At 38.6% G+C, this 18,879-nt stretch overlaps 2 protein-coding genes across 6 annotated transcripts in view; one reads left to right on the forward strand and one right to left on the reverse strand.

Annotated features, from left to right (window-relative positions):
- Positions 1-11,092, forward strand: part of LOC139947847 (ral guanine nucleotide dissociation stimulator-like 1) — a 43,563-nt gene extending 32,471 nt beyond the window's left edge. For 4 of the 5 annotated variants that reach the window (XM_071945656.1, XM_071945657.1, XM_071945654.1 and 1 more), the window contains exons 8-17: positions 624-727; positions 1,770-1,854; positions 3,074-3,187; positions 4,475-4,594; positions 5,321-5,442; positions 6,160-6,249; positions 6,818-7,073; positions 7,335-7,481; positions 8,391-8,505; positions 8,978-11,092. In XM_071945656.1, the coding sequence (XP_071801757.1) occupies positions 624-727; positions 1,770-1,854; positions 3,074-3,187; positions 4,475-4,594; positions 5,321-5,442; positions 6,160-6,249; positions 6,818-7,073; positions 7,335-7,481; positions 8,391-8,505; positions 8,978-9,144 (1,320 nt within the window). In that variant the 3' untranslated portion in view covers positions 9,145-11,092. The remainder of the gene's footprint in view (positions 1-623; positions 728-1,769; positions 1,855-3,073; positions 3,188-4,474; positions 4,595-5,320; positions 5,443-6,159; positions 6,250-6,817; positions 7,074-7,334; positions 7,482-8,390; positions 8,506-8,977) is intronic. The other variant, XM_071945655.1, reaches the window with a different exon arrangement.
- A 197-nt stretch (positions 11,093-11,289) lies between these two features.
- Positions 11,290-18,674, reverse strand: LOC139947853 (inosine triphosphate pyrophosphatase-like). Its single transcript, XM_071945665.1, has 8 exons — positions 18,517-18,674; positions 17,646-17,697; positions 17,456-17,520; positions 17,219-17,292; positions 16,891-16,922; positions 16,300-16,415; positions 15,848-15,924; positions 11,290-15,023 (listed from the first exon to the last, which is right to left on the reverse strand). Exons 1-8 carry the CDS (start codon positions 18,664-18,666, stop codon positions 14,933-14,935), a joined length of 657 nt encoding a protein of 218 aa, XP_071801766.1. The 5' UTR covers positions 18,667-18,674; the 3' UTR covers positions 11,290-14,932.
- Between the last annotated feature and the right edge of the window lie 205 nt (positions 18,675-18,879).

An 18,879-nucleotide genomic window follows, 5' to 3' on the forward strand; every position in this document is an offset into this window, starting at 1 on the left:
AGCCGATGCTAAACTAAAGTGAACCTGCCTGCAAACCACACATTTTGTTTGTTAATTACTGTAGGCCAAGGGTTGGATTCATGGTTGATCCCTGCAGATACAATTAACCATTTGGCATAACAGGCGCCAGGCACAGACTGTCAATTGTCGCTATTCTGGCAGATTGTAGAAGGGTCAGACAATCCCAGTGGACTTTAAATCCTGACACTTCCAAATACAGATGAGTCCACTTCTGGATTAAGGTCATCCGGTGTGTGCAGTTTGATTCTGCAGGCTTTGATTTTATTCAAACCCCATCCACACTTAAATGCACAATATACACCTTTGGTAATTGTCAAAGACCAGTATTCTCACTTGGTGTATCCCAACATGCATAAAATAACAAATCTGTGACAATTTTGACTGTATTGGTCATCGAAGTTGCAAGAGAAAAACGAAAGAAAAAACACCCTTGTTGCACAAATTTGTGTGCTTTCAGATACCTACAAAAGGCTTCAGGTCTGAAGTCTTTAAAAGTCACTGGACACTATTGGTAATTGTCAAAGACTAGTCTTCACAGTTGGTGTATCTCAACATATAATGTATGCATAATATATTGTGTTTCTTGATGGTTTGATCACTAGGTTTGTCGTGAAATGAAGAATTTCTCCTCGTCCAAAGCCATCATATCTGGACTCCAGACTCATCCTGTGTACAGACTCAAGAAAGTGTGGAATGCAGTACCAAGGTATCAGACTAGACTCAGATTTAAAGGAGCATTACAGAATTGGGTTTGCTAGCAAACAAGTTGCTGCCAGTGTAAGCACTTTATGTAATCCACCATATATACATAAACTGACAAACCTGTAGAAGTTTGAGATCGATCGGTCATCTGGGTCACGAGAGAATAGTCAGTGACAAACCGATTACAAATTTGGCATTGCATCGATGCCAAAACAAAAATGAATAAAATGCTCACTGAGCGATAAACTCCAAACGCGAAATTAGATTATTTATTTATTTCTCATAAAATATGAAATTTCAGACAGAAATATTTTAAGGGATGTTTTCTACTATCGTTATCATTAGACTGTGTAAGTTTTATGTAAATCTGTGATCTTCACGATTTTTGTTTCTTACCAATTCTGTAACGTTCCTTTAATAAACAATAAACTTTTTTTAAATATCAGTTGACAACCGCTTCACATTGGCTGATGTGTATGAATGCCAATGTAGTTTGTTAACAGAGTATCCCAATTTCTAAACACAAAACTTAACCTTTTTGTCTCAAGGAAAATTATAGAATTGGGTTTTTGCTAACAAAACAATTGCCATCTGGGTCACAAGAAAACAGTGAAAAACCTATTACACATTTTGTATGACATCGATTAAACTTTTTTTTTTTTTTTTTTTTTTTAACGCTCACTGAACATTACGGTTATTTATTTCTCATCAAATATGACATTTCAGAAAGAAATATGTTCTACTACATATATCATCATCATTAGACCGTGTAAATTAGATGTAAATCGGTGATCTTAGACAAGTTTTTTTCTTACCAATTCTGTAATGTAGTATTCCAACTTCTAAACACAAAGCTTTCTGTTTAACGTTAATTCTGTCAACACAGTTTTACGGCTATATTTGATTAAACAAACAAACAAACAATATTAACAATGTCTGGGCGTTTTGTGATGGTTATACAGAAATGAATGGTCTCTAAATAGTTAAGACTATTTTTAAGCAATCAAATTATGTTCTCAATTTTGATGTTTTCTCCCCACCCGCAGGGCTCATGTACTTTTATTCGAGGACCTGGCAAGCATATTCATGGATGATAATAACTTTGGAGTGAGTCGAGACCTGCTTATGAAGGTATGTTATGTGTACTTTGTAATCAAAAATGTAAAAAGATTTTGGTCATGTAGGAAGTGACTCAACAGAAGAGAAAAAAAAGTGTTACAACTGTACAAGGTCTTGAATGGAAACTGGCAGGGTCGTGGCCATGTGATAAAGGACCAAGCCAACACATAAGGACCAAGCCAACACATGACCACGACCCTACAAGGCTTATAATGTTAAAGGCAGTGGACACTATTGGTAATTACTCAAAATAATTATTATCATAAAACCTTTCTTGAGAGGTTGTTAGTATAAAACATTGTGAGAAACGGCTCCCTCTGAAGTGACAAAGTTTTCGAGGAAGAATTCATTTTCCACGAGTTTGATTTCGAGACCTCAAGTTTAGAATTTGAGGTCTCGAAATCAAGCATCTGAAAGCACACAACTTCGTGTGACAAAGGTGTTTTTGTCTTTCATAGTGATCTCGCAACTCCAACGACCAATCAAGCTCAAATTTTCACAGGTTTGTTATTTTATGCATACGTTGAGATACACCAAGTGAGATGACTGGTCTTTGACAATTACCAATAGTGTCCACTGTCTTTAAAGGCTGAGTGACCACTCTTTTATGCCCATTCATGTTATGTCCACAGGCTCTACTGTGCGTACCTGCGCATGCGCACATTTCATACTGATATGTTTTGATTGCGTTATGCATAAATTTGCATCTGGGGAAAGCTTGCGACCAATCAGAATGGATAAACTTCCCTGGTATCTATGAATCCTGAATCAAAATTCTAATCCTGTAAAGATCTCGAATATAATTTGTCAACTCAAAACAAATATTCAAAATGTCATCAGTTAATAAATAATAAAACTGGTAAATCTACTTGTTGGGTAGATTATGTTCTTATGAGAACTTGTCTTGCTTTATGTTCCACTACTGCAAAGTAGATTTTTTGAATTCTGGAGACTTCTCAATTCTGAAAAGAACTGTTCTGCTTTTTAACTACAAACAGAGTGGAAGGTAGGAAATCAGCCGTGCCTACTGCTTTCGCCTAGTGGATCGAGGGAACTTCTTGTTATTTACTTCACAAATATATATTGATACCTTACCATGCAATTCCTCAAATTCCCATAAAACTGGTAAAGAAAAAAAAGTATTTACTTTTTTTTCTGCTCTGGCACCATTTTATTCTCCTCTCAAGTCTGCCGTGTAATTAATTACTTCCTGTGTGTCACTTTTGTGTAGGAGGGAACGGCCAAGTTTGCCTATGTAGACTCGCCTCGGATATCGAGGAAACCCGTCCTGAACCTGGTACGGAGACTAAGCGGGGATAAGAACACCTCACCGCGAAGAGAAAGTGTGAGTTGGAAGTACCACCCCTGTCATTGAGGAAATTGGTTCCTTCTGCTCGAAGCCTTTAGTCACGGCTCATAGGGAGGATAATGACCTTTGGTTCTTTGACCAGGGCCCAATTGCATCGAGCTGCTTAAAGCAGACAAAATTTCTTTACAATTTTCTGCTTAGCAGAAATGAGCACGATACCAGTCACAAATTGAACATGTGACATTGTATTTTTGCTGGTAACCTTATTCTGTTAAGCAGTATTTTATTGTGCTTAGCTACTTGTTGTGCTTTGAAAGCAGCTCTATGAAATTTGGGCCCAAGGCTCACTTTCATAAAGCCTGTAAGCACAGCAACTCGCTAAACACAGAATAGTATTGCTTTGTTGAAGAAATTTGTTCCTTCTGCTTGATGCCTTACGGGGCAGGGAATGTCACCGCTCATACGGAGGATAATGACCTTGGCTTCTTTATGTTTGACCAGGGCTTAAACTAATGTAGGTTTTCCTGGCCGATTTCAACAAACAAATCCATTTATTATAACACTCCCCTCATTTAATTTCGTTTGAAAATTAATGTTCCCTTGATTCAGCATTTATCAGTCAAACAGAGTGATTAAATTTGACCAGTTTAGCATTCACTTGTCAAATAAGTTCATTCAATTTCATTAGGCCATAAAATCAATTCATTTTAGCAAAAGCCAGCAGCAAGAGCTGGTCAACCATTCAATTTCGTCAAGTGTAATAATGGAGTAGAAATTCAACTTAAGAATAGTCAAAGTGTAGTCTTGAATGCCCATAAATGAAATAGAATGACTGAAACAAATCTGATTGAGAAAAACAAAAGCATGTGTGCAGGATAACGAAAATGAATGCATTAATAGCTAAAAAAAATTATTTTTGTTATCCCTGATGGAAAATTCACATATTAGGCCAAGCAAAAAAGAAACATGTTTAGCGTTCCCGCCCGCTTCCTTTTTAGACGCCGCCTCCTTTTTATTTTATTTTTTGTATGCACTTTTTTTATTTTTATTTTTTTATTATTAATTATATGAAAAAGGTTATTTTAAACGATCTTAGCTAAAACAATTTGAATGTCTTGTCTGAATGTCTTGACCAAAATGTTTCATTTATGTATTGTGTGTTTGAGCAGTAGAAAAAAACAATGGATATTTGACATTTTAAAAAGAATGGCGACCATCTTTAAAAATAGAAAGCCCCTCCTCCTTTCTTTTGTTTGAAAAACCCGGACGCTAAACATGTTTCTTTTTTTACTTGGCCTTAAACCGACAAATTTGTCTTTGCAGGCTCGAATGCATGGAACCGTTCCGTATCTAGGCACCTTCCTGACGGATCTGATCAAGATTGACGCCGCTAACCAAGACCTTATTGAGGATCATCTCATCAACTTTGAGAAGAAAAGAAAGGTCAGTATATAAACTTGATTTTGGGTTGCAACATTTTGGGTGTCATGGCTTATCAGCACCTAACTCAAGCTCTGATGTTTTTGTTCAGCAGAGTGTGGGTTCCAGTCCCGGTAGTGAAAGTTGTGTCCATGAGCAAGACACTTTTACTATACTTGCTTCTCTCCACCCAGGGGTAACTGGGAACGTGTGAGGGAAGAGAAGGTTCTTGTGATTGATTAGCTTAGTGCGCTACATATTTGGCAGCACTGGCTGTATACGCCTCAGGGAGCTTAGATGGTTTAAGGAATGAATTAAATTACCTAGTGACCAGGGGCAATAATTTGAGACACCCTTCTGGTGTGTAAAGCATGTTAAGTTGACTCTGGCTTAACTTGCCGGAGCTCTGCCAGCGTATCCACCTTGTGCTTAGTTCTTCAAAAAGTAAAATCTCAGAGGGGAGACAGATCATTTTCAGTTGAAGCACCACATCTCTGGAATCGGCTACCTCTTCACACTAAAACCTCAAATACTAAACACTCATTCAAAAAGTCTCTCAAAACATCCCTCCTGTCAAAAGCCTTTAGTTCTTCTTAAATGATTAAGGTACTTCCCCTTTAGTTTTTCTCTCTTTTTTGTTACAGCGCCTTGAGCACCTTTGGTAGATTTGTGCGCTTTTAAGACATATTATTTTCATTATTATTATTGTGCAATATTTGTAAACTATTGTTATTTTTTTTCTCCTGGCAGGAATTTGAGGTGATCGCTCAGATCAGGCTGTTGCAGAATGCTGCTAAGAATTACCAGATTGAGTTGACGTCAGACTTCAGGAATTGGTTCAGCAACATGATTGTGCTTACCTACGAGGAATGGTGAGGAGTCATAATTATTTGGATTAGGAACAGAATGTGCTTGAAAAAGTGTGCTTAGCTGATAGGAATGTGCTTAGCTGATAAGAACACAGAGCTCAAGCTCTGGTGTTTCTGATTAGCAGAGTGTGGGTTCGAGTCCCGGTTGTGACACTTGTTTCCTTGAGCAAGACACTTCATCATTTTTGCTGTGTCCTTAGGATGGGACATAAAGCGGTAGGTCCTGTGTGTTGTGTAATACACATAAAAGAAACCAGTGCACTTATCAGAAAGAGAAGGGGTTCGCCCCGATGTTCCTGGTTTGATTGGTTGCATGTTGCGCCATTGGAATAAGTCTCATACTTCAATACATGTATGTGTAGCTCTACATACCTTGCAGGAAATAATACTAAGCGCTTTGATATGCCCCTAGGGGTGCGATAAAGCGCTTTATAAGACCCAAGTATTATTATTGTCATTAACAAATTGTTTGGCTTCATGACAGCATAATGAAATTTGCCTGAGGGTCCTCTCACGTCCTCAACTACTAAGTGCTCACAAAACCTTGCTTAGCACTGAGCAGTTGTCCCATGCAAGCCATATTTCATAAAGCCTGCAAGTACAAAAGCTTGCTCAACCCAAAAAGTTTGAACAAGCAGAAATGGCGCATGAATATCTTATTTTGGTGCATTTACAGTAGTACTGTTCTTGAAAATCAAACCAATTTTAATTTATTTTCAGCTGTGAGTTATCAGACGAGATTGAAACAAGTTCCTCATCACCGTCTCCGTTCACATCACAAGCAGATATTAGGAAGTCATTATCTTTCAGGTAAGAAACAAAGACTCAAATGCCTGCAAAAAAAAAAAACCAATGTTGCATATTAAACCAAGCTTACTCCAAGCATTTAGCTAGTGTATTAGGCTGATATGTGCAAATTGTGATGTTTAAAGGCACGTTTGGTAATTTGTCACAGACCAGTATTCTCACTGGGTGTATCCGAACACATGCATAGAATAACAAATCTGTGAATTTTTGGCTCAATTGGTCATCGAAGTTGCAAGAGAATAATGGAAGAAAAACCAGCCTTGTTGCACAAGTTTGTGTGCTTTCAGATGCCTACATGTAATAAAAGGCTTTAGGCCTGGAGTCTTTATATATTTGAGTGAGAAATTACCTCTTTCTCAAAAACTACGTCAGAGGGAGCTGTTTCTCACAATGTTTTATACTATCAACAGCTCTCCATCGTCGTTACCAAGTAAGTTTTTATGATTACAATTATTTTAAAGGGTGGTTGGGGTTATAATGGGATCAAAGCCTGCAGGAGTAAATACCAATAGTGTCCAAAGCCGAGATAATGTCAGCCGAACGATTCAATTTTTTTCAATGTTTTTCGTAGGAGATTCTTCAGTTACACAGCAGAAGACACGAGCAGCAGAACCAACAGCACAAAGAGTCACCGAAGCAGCAGTAGTTTAAGTAGTACCAGCTCCACAGGCTCCGGTGAAACCCCCTCCTTGGAAGATGGTATGAGCTTCTCCAGTAGTGAGTCGCATGCCACGTCCATCAACGGCGGGGAGAGTCTACCGCTGAGGAGGGGGGAGCAGAGACGGACGACAATGGGGGTGAAGGAAAAAGAAAAGCCGATGAGGAAGGTGGGTTTAGTATTGGAATAATTTTGTTTGGAAAAGTTATTTGTAGATTTTACTTTGTGCCTCAATTAAAAATACGTTCTGTTAAAAAGAAAAATGCCTTTACGTTTTTTCTGCACTGGTTTTACCATGAGAAATGTATTTTAAGAAATTCTGTATGGCATCTTAAACATTTTCTCTTCTTGTTTGGCTCCAATTAGAGCATCCAGAATATTCAACCAGATCCAGATAATAAATTCTGTTCATATGCTTATTTATTTGTAGATTTCTGCATCCTACTCTTTGACCGACCTGACGCAGCTGATTATTCCTGAGAAACACAAGAGCCCCCCTCCGTTTCCAACGGATGCCTGCCGTATCGTCAGAGTGTCGCTGGAGGGGAGCGAGTGCAATGTCTACAAGAGTATTGTGGTACGTTGCAATTATTTTAAGGTCCCTACTTCACTTGGCAGAGAATAATCTTTCTAAAAACAAAATAAAGTCATAATTAAGTGGTATAGAGCATCAAATTCCAATTCCCGGTCATGACAGTTGTGTCCTTGAGCAAGACACTTTACTGTAATTGCTTTTCTTCACCCAGAGGTATAATAATAATAATACTTATTCGGGCAAACACATTTACAAGCAGATGTACTAATTAAAAATATTTCAGAAAACAAAGTAAAACAACAGTGGGGTGCCCAGGAGAGCATAAAAGTAATAAAAAAAATAACTATCGCCAAAAGGCGTATGTCTCCTAAATCCCCAAAAATACATTAAGGCAGGAGAGGGCATAAAAAAAAACCACAGAAGATAATACAAATCACTGAACAACTATAAAAGGCTAACGAGCAAAGATATACACATAAAGGATATATACAATTTAAAAGCAAGTCTAGACATCAAAATGGTACTTGAGCTTACATAAACATACAGTAAGGGGACACAGTAGGCAAGTTACCCCAGCAATGAGAAAAAACGGCAGGGGATGGAAAATTAAAACAATTAAAACAATTTATTAAAAAAATAAATGGGTACCTGCGAGGGTAAAGGTTGATGTTGTGTATGAAAAAGCCACTATTGCCATACAGCAGCTCAGGGCTGTATACTCCCCAGGAAGCTGAGAAAGAATTTTAAAAATGTTGTTGGCCCAATGATCAGGGTACTGTGTAAAGTGCATTGATTTGTTATTGTATGCTCTAGATAAGAACTAGTTATTCACTCAGAATGTCGACAATGACTACAGGGTATATTGTTAGGCGAGTTTTACAACATTCCCTAAACATGCATGAAGAATAAACAAGTATCTGACCAGTATGTCTATTTTAATCATCCCTCCAGATCACACAACAGGAGCACACACCATCAGTTATTAAGAAGGCAGCTGAGAAACATAACCTACCTCCCGATGAGAATTTATCACAGTTCGTACTGGTACAACTCCTACCCCTGGGAGGTAAGTAAGCTATGTCCAAATTTACAAAGTGGTTCCCCGTATACACCGTGATCAGACTTTTCTAAATTCTCATTTGATAAAGAGAGACTCAACTACCAAAATAGCTGCACAACTATAAAAGGTCTCTTGCATTTAAACCAATTGACAGCCGGAATTCCCTCTTCTGGGCAGAACTGAGTTGAGGTCTTAATGTGTCAAACTTGACCTCAACCCTGGCTCTTCTCCAAAGAGATTTAATTAACATTGTTGTTTCCTGTAAATCTACTCAGTTCTCACTTCCAGTTCCCCCCTGCTGAGCTCCATTTCTCACCACTTCTTGTACGAAATGAAATAATGCTCTTTGATTTAAACATCAAGAGCTTCCAGTTTTCTGTAAACCTACTCACTTCGTACTTTCAGACGCCATGAAGAGCTCCAATGCTTACTTCTTTGTGTATGAAATGAAATTTTGCCTTTTGATTTGAATTTCCAGAGCTCCCAATACCTGACAACGGTAACGTGTATTATGCAATGAACACAACAGCAGAACCTGACTTTATGCTTAAACGACGGCCGCCACCTGGCACTGTGATCAAACGAAATACCACCAAGTTAAGACGGAGTCGGAAATCCTGGGTTCGAGAGAGTCTGGACACGTGACATGGGCTGACTTGAGGGGTACACCTCAGTGTTGTAAATTTTTAAAGATTGTTTTCTAATGGTGAAGTGAGTTTTAGTTCAAGAAAACTCGATTATGGAGCAGCTGAATCTCATTGTGATTGTTTACATGTCAAGTTGTCATGGTGACTGTCTACAGCTCAACACTTGTAGGACTTGTCCTGCCACTCAAAAAGTCAAAGCCATCATTGCTGATCATCTGCTACTCGAAACTCTGCGATTATCTGCTGCTCAACACTTGGCCATTGTCGGCAACTCAAAAAGCCGAATCTCACAGAGAGTGTTTACATCTCAAATTGTCTTGTTGATTTGTCAGCAATTCGACACTCGTTGAAATTGTCCTGCCACTCAAAAGTCAGTCCTCAATGCTGATTATCTGCTACTCAAAACTCAACTGTTGTCTGCAACTCAAAAAGCTGAATCGCATTGTGATTGTTAGCATCTCAAAATGTCTCAGTGATTGTCTCTATAAAACTTGCCACGAGTAGGAATCGTCCTGCCACTCAAAAGTCACAGCCATCGATGCTGATCATCTGCTACTCAAAACTCATTTTGAGGATTGTCTGCAACTCATGAAGCTGAATCTTATTGAGAGTGTTCACATCTCAAAATGTCTCAGTGATTGTCTACAACTCGACACTCATAGGAATTGTCCTTCCACCCTAAAAGTCACAGCCATCAATGCTGATCATCTGCTACTCAAAATCTCGGCAATTGTCTGCTACTCAAACAGCTGAACCCCTCGAGTGTTTACAACTCAAACTGCTCGGTGGTTGTCTACAACTCGACACTCGTAGGAATCGTCCTGCCACTCAAAAGTCACAGCCATCGATGCTGATAATCTGCTACTCAAAACTCGGCGAGTGTCTGCAAATCAAAACTCACAGCCATTTGTAGTGATCTTCGACAAGTCAAACCTCATACAGGTCGTCTGCACAGATCCTGGTGTAAACTTGGACCACATCAAACCGGCAATTTTTCTACAATTTTTCTACATTCCTTACCTAGACTGCAATTTTTGGTTCAGCTGGGGCCCAACTTTTTTCCCTTGCAGCCATATTCTGGTAGTTATAAGGAAAACGAAAAGGCTCCTCGACAATAAATATAAAATACTTTGATTGAAAGAAACTTGCAAAATGTATTTTTATGTATTGGACTGGCCATACTGACTTGACGTTTATATATTTTTTATTTTACAAAACAGTTGCACAATTGTACATATATAAATTATGAATTCATCATTATGGCGTCAATAATTGAACAGCTCAACCGTAGGAATATTTTCACAAATCCCTGATTCCACGCTGAGGCCAGAGTTGACATGCCCCCAGACTCCCTCACATTTGTAAAGAAATACCTACAGAAATGTCCTAGCTGTAAAAGCACCAGACTACTGCAGACAAAAGCAGTCTAGGGTTGGCCGTGGAAAATGACAGGGTTGTGTGATGTTGTGAAGTTGACAAGCTTGTTCTCTCGGCTTGACATGCCCCAAGACTCCCTCACATTTATAATAAAAAAAATCATGTACATGTACCTTCATAATTAATTTCGAAGCTGTATTAAAAGCACCAGACTAATGTAGACAAAAGCCTACCTGCGATAGAGGGAACATGGCAATCTAGGATTCAACCGTGGAAAATGACAGAATTTTTTGTGATGTTAAGAGAAAAAAACTATTGGAAGTTGACAAGCTAGTTCTTGAGGCAATATCAACTGTCAATGCCTCGGGAGCTTCATGTAATAACAACTTTCCAGTCTCAAACCATATTTTTGTATTTCTGTGCCCTTCTGATCAACACAAGATTCTGAGCACAAGAGTATTATTAAAGGAACACGTTGCCTTGGATCGGTCGAGTTGGTCTTTGAAAAGCGTTTGTAACCGTTTGTTATAAAATGCATATGATTAGAAAGATATTTTAAAAGTAGAATATAATGATCCACACAAGAATCACTTGAAATTGTGTAGGTTTCCTTTTACCTCGTTGACTAACACGGTCGGCCATTTATGGAAGTCAAATCTTTGACTCCCATAAATGGCCGACTGTGTTAGTTCGCAAAGTATAAGGAAAAACACGCAATTTTGAGGCAAATTTGTGTGGATCATTGTATTCTACTTTTTCAAAGACCAACTCGACTGATCCAAGGCAACGTGTTCCTTTAACTCTCTCATACCATGCTGAAGAATTGCAGTGTCAAATTTTGTACATATTATAAATATATATATTTGTACCACAAGATATTTATACATAAGTTTGCAAAAATTATTTGAGATTGAAATTAGTGAAGAAAACACCGTTATTGATGGTGTTATTTTTATGTATCTAAAGCTCTGGTTATCGGCGCCCAATTTCATAAAGCTGTTGAGCTCAGTCTGAAAATTTCTTGTCTGAGCAAGCAATGGGTGGGGAACCAGTAATGTAAACTGTATGGTATTTTGGCTGGTAACCTATTTTTGCCAAGCAATAAATTTTTGTGTTCCCACATTATTGAAAAGGCGGTACAGTTGCAATTAGCAGAAGTCGACCTCTCTTGTATTTTTTACTGAAACAACATAAAAGGCTAGGAGCCTTGCTGGTAGAGCAGAATGCACTCTGCCCAATTTTTTTTACGAAGCAATTATGGTTAAGTGCGTTGCTCAAGGCACAAGTGTTTTGACCGGGATTCGAACCCAAACTCTGCTGCTGGCAATAGCAGAGCTTGGATCGGGTGGACTAGACCGCTCGGCCACGACACGCCAAAACGTCATTTACCATGTGACGCAGTACTACTGAATTTAGTTTCGAGAATGCTGATCAAGTTTTCACTTGTGACTGAGCAGGGCATTTTACCAGTCATCATTCAATTCTCACTCGGAAGTAGCTCAGTAAAATAATTATATACTTTCCATGAAAATTTTGTGGTAAGACGGATGTACATTATATTATACATGTATAAATATTCTTTTTCAAAAAAGAAAAATATTTATACCATTCCTTTAATTTTACCTAAGCAAACTATAAATTGGTTTTAAAGAATTGTCAAAGTATTTGTGTCGTTCCGAGTTGGCTCGTTTATCTACCCAGAAAGCAGCTTACTGGAGTACACAAATACAAACCTGCTAATTAATGCTGCCAGTATGTTAATTAATTAACTAAGTTGAAGTTTGTTGTTGTCGTTCTAAAATGAGCGAATGTATTGTGTGCTTTTTTGTCTCAGGGGTAGAAATGTGATAAATTGAAATGGTTTTAATGACTTGGCTTTTAAAGGGAAACTTCTTTAATCGGGAGGGGGACCTGCCATTTTTGGAAGCACAGGCTGAGTCAGTAGACACTGCCCAAGTTGGGAGGTACTGCCTCCAACTAAAATACACTGCCCAAGTTGGGAAACATTACCCAAGTTGAGAGTGCTGCCTAATTCAGATGGCACTGCTACAGTGAAGGCACTGCCCAAGTTGGGAAAGCTCTGCTTGATTCAGATGGCACTGCCGGAATCAGTTGGTGCTGTTCCAACTTGAAAGCTCTTCCCAAGTTGGGAAGCACTGCCCAAGTTGGGAAAGCTCTGCTGTATTCCGGACACTGCTGGACTATAGTGGTAGCAGTCCATTCCCGAGACAACAGGTAACCACATTTTAATCAATTGGGGAATGATTGGGGATTGCGCTATTCAAACTTGCCATATAAATATAATGTTTTTATCATCTATGCAGAAACCTACAAATGAATTTCATGAACGTGTTAATCAGTTTAAAAGTTTTATTTAGGTTCTTCAGCAAGAGGGAATGTTGATACAATGTACTGTCTCTTTCCAACCCATGCTCTGTTGTCAGTTTATGCTTGGGTTTCACATTCTGCTACTTTGTTATAATTGTTGTAATTATTCATATCAGAGAATGACTGTAGGAATGATTGTCTACAGTGCACTGTAGATAATCATTCCTGTATTTAGCACTTAATCTTGAAATTTATTAAGAAAAGTACATTGTGCTATATCACAGGGCTCTCGCCACTCTGACCTTTGACCCATGGTTAATCGAGACCCCAAAGTTTGTGAGTCTGCTTCCCATTAGCCTTTTTGAAGTATGGCGGACGTGATATGAGTGTAGGCCTAACGTATACAGACAAACTTACCCAAACCTTACAGTGTAATTGTAGTATTGTGTCCGCCATATCTCAAAATGGCTTATGGAATTCTGCGCTTATGAGGCCCTATAAGCATGGATGTCATTATAGACAGAATACCACTAGAAGCAATGTCCAAAACTTTGACCTACATGTAAGTAAACTTTGGCCTTTTCTGCAAAACCTCAGCCGGGGCTTCGTCATCAACATTTTCAGAACGATTCCCTTCAAAGGAATGTGGTTTTCTAGGGAGGGATTCAAAACCATTTCAATCTGAGAAATGTTTCTGCATGAAACGTTTCTCAGATTGTGTATTCCAATTACGAATTATTCTTCCTGCACGGATACAACCGCTCCAGATTTTTGGCAATATCTCAAGAAACGCTACCACCTTTTGAAATAAAATTGTCTCAGGTTTCGTTCGGTTGTATACTATCACCATCAGGATTAAAACAGTGAAACGTTTCAAAAAACCAAAGGGAGAGTTTTAATGTGCAAATGGTAGTTTCAAAGGGAAACAATTTCTCTTGGAACTCTAAAAAGTTCCACAAAAATAATACCGCGGGTGGGCACAGAAACTCTTTCTGAATTCTGACCCAAAGTGGTTAGGGGTGAAACACAAAAGACAACATCTCAATTAAATATGTTTATCACGTGTGTTAATGGAGACCGAGAAATTTATTCAGATGATTTTATGTAACCAAATATATTTTCCTAAAAGATTTGTGAATACAAATAAATGTGCATAATTTAAGTAAAGGTTAAGATTAATAAAAATGTACAGGAAGAACATTAGCAAAATGTTGAAGTGACTTGGTTATGTCTAGCCTGGTTTCGTTTATATTTTGTATGGTTAATACCTGTATTGAATGTGTTGTAAACTGACAATTTTTAAATATTTTTTAATCATGCAATTCTAACGTGTATGTCAAACAAGTGTATCCCCATTTCGGTAATGAATGCACATCACTAAGGTTGCGTTCAATTAGCTTCCCCGTGTCGACCCCGGTCTGCCCCTGGTGCATTCAAATAGTCATTCCAGGGGCTCACCCGAGTCAGCCCCCAGTGCCCTGCTTGTGGAACGGGTCACTTGGGGCTGGCCCGAGGTGCATGATGTCACCACGAGAGGGTGAGTGATCGTTCCATTAGCTCTTGTCAGGGGCTCACCCGAGTGAGAACAGCGGGGTCGACACGGGGAAGCTAATCGAACGCACCCTAATTATGCATCAAACTGAAGAGTAAGTGAGAAAGGCCAAAACTTGAAGAATTTACACAGTGCAGTAATACTTCTGTCAAGTTACACACAGTGCTGTATGTTGGGTCCGCGTAGTGGTGTATTGCCTCGCCTTCCATTTCTAGGACCCGGGTTCGAATCCCACCTGGGACACTGTATGGATTAGGTTTGCAGTCCCTACCTGACTGCTACATGTAGGTCTCTCCTGGAATAATTCTCTGGGGTTTTCCTCCCACGTCTAAAACTGAAACTGCCTGCCTTGTCTTCTCTCAATGTGGTTCTTGACTAGAACAGCGATTAAGTTTGCTTGTCTGAGAGTCCTTGGCTTCACAACCAGAATTAATAAATGTAATGAAACGAGACATTTGTGAATCGTGCAAATGTTGAAATTGTCAAAAAAAACTTGTGAAATTGTAAAACAAAAAATTGAAATTTGACATCACATCTTGATGAAGTGTTCAGCGAGTGCCTGTAATGCTTTGCCTCGATGTGATATACTGTTCTTGGTCGAAGATTCCATCTCGGCATATCTTATGGAAAGAAAAGAAAATATATATCTCGATTATAAAATCACAGCATTTTGTATTAATTTTTCGTGCATTCTCCAAATCTTAAAAGATTTGGGTGGTGGCTACGGCTAGATTTCGGCGGCGTCATGCGTTGAAGTATAGATCGTTTTTAGCACCACACTTGGCAACAGTCGTAGCCGTAGCTTTGCCGCCAATTCGGATACGGCCTAAGGCTGTAATAAAACCAAAGGTTAAGGTAAAAGCTATTGGACACTTTCGGTAAACAGTATTGTCCAAAGGCCCACACTTCGTGTATCACAACTTATATATAAAATAACAAACCTGTGAAAATTTAAGCTCAATCGGTCATCGGAGTCGGGAGAAAGTAGCGGGAAAACCCACCCTTGTTTCCGCACGTTTTGCCGTGTCATGACATGTGTTTAAAATAAATCCGTAATTCTCGATATCGAGAATTGGTAATGGTTTTTATGTTTTCTCAAAAAGTAAAGCATTTCATGGACTAATATTTCAAGAGAAGTGTTTCACCATTACCTTCTGTAAACCCTGTAAGTTATTTGTAAATCTGTGAACTTTTTTTTCTTTCTGTTTCTAAAGTGTTCAATGGCTTTAAAGCTGATGCATCACATTTTTACAAGGACTTACAAACTTGTTGCAGTTGTTATTTTTTTGCAGTGCAACAGTATTACTTCAAATGTGAAATTTGTTGTAGCGCATCAATACCAAATCTTTGTCGCAAGCTCCCTCATCAGAGCTTACAGAAAATGGATTGAGACGACTTTGATAATGGGATAACGGCTAAATATACAATAAGTTTGGACTCTTACGTTTGTGTGAATCCGTCGGGTTGGAAGCAAGGATCCCATCCAAAACTTGTTGGTCCTCTCGGGGAAACGATCAAACCCTGCAAAAACAATCAACACTAGCTATTGTAAATATCAAAACATCTGTTTTTTCCCGTCATATGATCCGTTTCGAAAAAAAATTTTTGGCTCATTTAATTTTATTTCATTTTTTTTTTGGGTTGTGAAGCCAAGGACTTTCAGAAAAGTGAACTTAATAGCTGTACTAGCCAAGAACCAAATGGAGAGAAGACAAGGAAGGAAGTTTCAGTTTTAGATGTGGGAAAACCTCAGAGAACTATTCCTGGGGAAACCCACACAGTCAGGTAGGGACTAAAAATACAATCCATTATTGCTGCGTCCTTCTGATGGGACATAAGGTCGTTGGTCCCGTAAGGCACTTGTAGAACCAAGTGTACTTATAAAAAATAACTTACCTGTGTTTTCCCTCTAAACAGCTGCACTGGATCATCAAGGTTTCCACTGGAGTATGCAAACGTGCAGAGTGCATAAGCTGACTTGTCGGTCCAGTCCGTCAGCAAGCGGTGAAGCCCTGAAAGATGAAGATTTATGCCTAAAAGTTTAACCAGTGAATAATAGTTATAATAATACTTGGGTTAACTACTGGCTTCTCAAAGCACTTCTTATTTCAATGGTGTTATGTTTAAACCATGTGACCCATATCACAACTTATAAGGGTTTTAGAGGTGATGTGGCTCAATCTGCTACAAATTGCCACTCGGGAAAAATTTTTGCATTTGCCTGAGCAGAACACAAGTGCCACATCTGGGACTCCCACCCACGCTCTGCTGATCAGAAACACCAGAGCTTGAGTCTGGAACTCCGAATTGCTCGGCCATGACATTGACACACCAGTGTGCCACAACTCACTCCATTTCTTCACTAAATTCACTATCCTCATTTTCAAAATCACAATAATACAAAAACTACACACTTAGTTGAATCGGGTTAGAGCAATACTTTTTTCAAAAGACAAGAAAGGGATTCAAAAGGCGTTAATGACATACCTGACGGGCCAAGTTTGGACAAGAACCACTTTCTGTATGGAACAAAAAGAGAACGATCGATTGTGATCATTAACAGGGCATATTTGGTATTGATCATTCAAAATAATTGTTAAAGATCATGTCAATGTGTAACTGCATTAATCTACGCTCTTTTTCATTCCCCTTGGCAAGTCCCTGTTGTAGTTGATTGAATGACAGATTGAAAAGATAAGTCTTGATGTTGCGTTTGAATGTGTCCCTCAACTCGTCTGGAAAGGAATTCCAGAGCCAGAGACGCGGTGCACAGCTGCAAAAGGCAAGGTCTCCGTAGTTAACAAATCAAACTTACATATACGGACCAGGCATTCCTCCCAATGCATTGAAACACAGGCAAGTATCTTCAACAATAACTGGACCTTTTACCTTGTGGGAAAGACGGACAAAAGGACAATCAGAACGGCAATGACTAAAAACATTTTGACAGATCATGGCCAAATAATTAGTACCAATAGGCCCTATGCACTAAGTTATATGGGATTCAGAAGAAAAAAATGGGGTCACAAAAGTGACAAGTTGCATAACTCACATGTTTGACAGCTTCTTTGCATTTTGCTACAGATATGTCATCGGGTTCACCCTGAAATTCAGGAACTGCAAGAAGAATTAAATAAACATTTGATGAGGGTGAAGTGTGAGCGTGTGAGTTGGTGACTACTCAATCAAAGAAAATTTTACTGTAATAAAGATGAAATCTGGAAATGAAAAGGAAAACTTACGATCTATACTCCTTGAAGTCACATTGAACTTATCACCAAGAATGGCTATGACCTGAAATTATCACACACAAAAAAGTTATTTATAATCAAAGATGGTTGCAAAGATTGAAATCAATGGATTATGCACCCTCTGTTCCATTGTTACTTGGTAGTTATCATCCTCCTGAAACGTTTGCTGAGGAACTTGACAAGGAGGTCAGGGGAGCGTCGTCTAACTCGTTTTTTAATTTTTTATTTTAGGCCTACATGTAGATAAGTGTAGGTGGGTGTAATTTGGTAGGATTTGGAATCTATATATGAGGGATTGTTGAAGATTATTCCATAATTTCAGTGTTCTTGTGAACTAAAAAGATTGTTCGTAGATGGTACTGGAAGATGAGATACTGGGTATTTTGAACTGATTGTCGTTACCCTTTCTAAAAAATTCTAGTTGCAATAACGTAACCCTCCTCCTGGGCGGCCGTCGGGAGGAGGGTTACGTTATTGCAACTAGCCCTTTCTTGCCCTCTACTGTGGTTTTGATTCTAAAATGTGGCTGTGGTCGGCTTTGATAACACCATTGCAATGTCATTGATCATCTTATTATAAATAAAGTGGTGAATTTGTGTTGTTAAAATAATAGCGGAATTCAATATTTTGACTGGAAAAGTTTCCGTATGGCGCCACCACTTTTTCATTCGATATGAAATAATATAATATCTAATTTACCTCAATGAGATATCCCTTTTTGTAAAAATGAGTGAAAAAGTGGTGGCGCCATACGGAAAGTTATCCAATAATAAACACATAATAAAATAAGTAAACAAACAATTCAATTAATAGTTGTAATTAAAACACTGCACTGACTGACATTGTTTCGTTCTCCACTGACCTCTTCGAGTTTCTTTGCGTTTCCTGTCACAAAGACGAGATCTAAAACTGCCTTAGCTTTCTTTGGTGACGATGCAGCCATTCTTAGACAACTTGTGTACAGCATGCAGACCACGAGCACAACAACTTGTTGGTAAATAAATTGAAGCATACGACGCTCTCTCTTTCTGCAACTCAATTTGACCTTTCAACTGTGGGATAAGGCCGAAGATTAATAAACTTCTTCAAGTCCGCTTGACTCGAAAGTTACCCGCCGTGGTAGAATAAACCATTTGACAACAAAAGTTCTTGGTGTTGTAGATTCTTTTTTTAGTTTTTGGCCAAATACTGTTTTATGTTTATGTCTTTTTATTAATACATTAAT

Source organism: Asterias amurensis, chromosome 15, assembly GCF_032118995.1.
Source record: "Asterias amurensis chromosome 15, ASM3211899v1".
NCBI lineage: Eukaryota > Metazoa > Echinodermata > Asteroidea > Forcipulatida > Asteriidae > Asterias > Asterias amurensis.

What these genes read in the sequence shown, in the direction of transcription:
- LOC139947853 (XM_071945665.1), bottom strand. Translation starts at nt 18,666, where the DNA reads ATGCTTCAATTTATTTACCAACAAGTTGTTGTGCTCGTGGTCTGCATG. An exon ending in ACGCAAAGAAACTCGAAGAG is followed by an intron (nt 17,698 to 18,516) that starts GTCAGTGGAGAA and finishes TGATAATTTCAG; the next exon opens with GTCATAGCCATTCTTGGTGA. An exon ending in CCCGACGGATTCACACAAAC is followed by an intron (nt 15,024 to 15,847) that starts GTAAGAGTCCAA and finishes TCTTTCCATAAG; the next exon opens with ATATGCCGAGATGGAATCTT.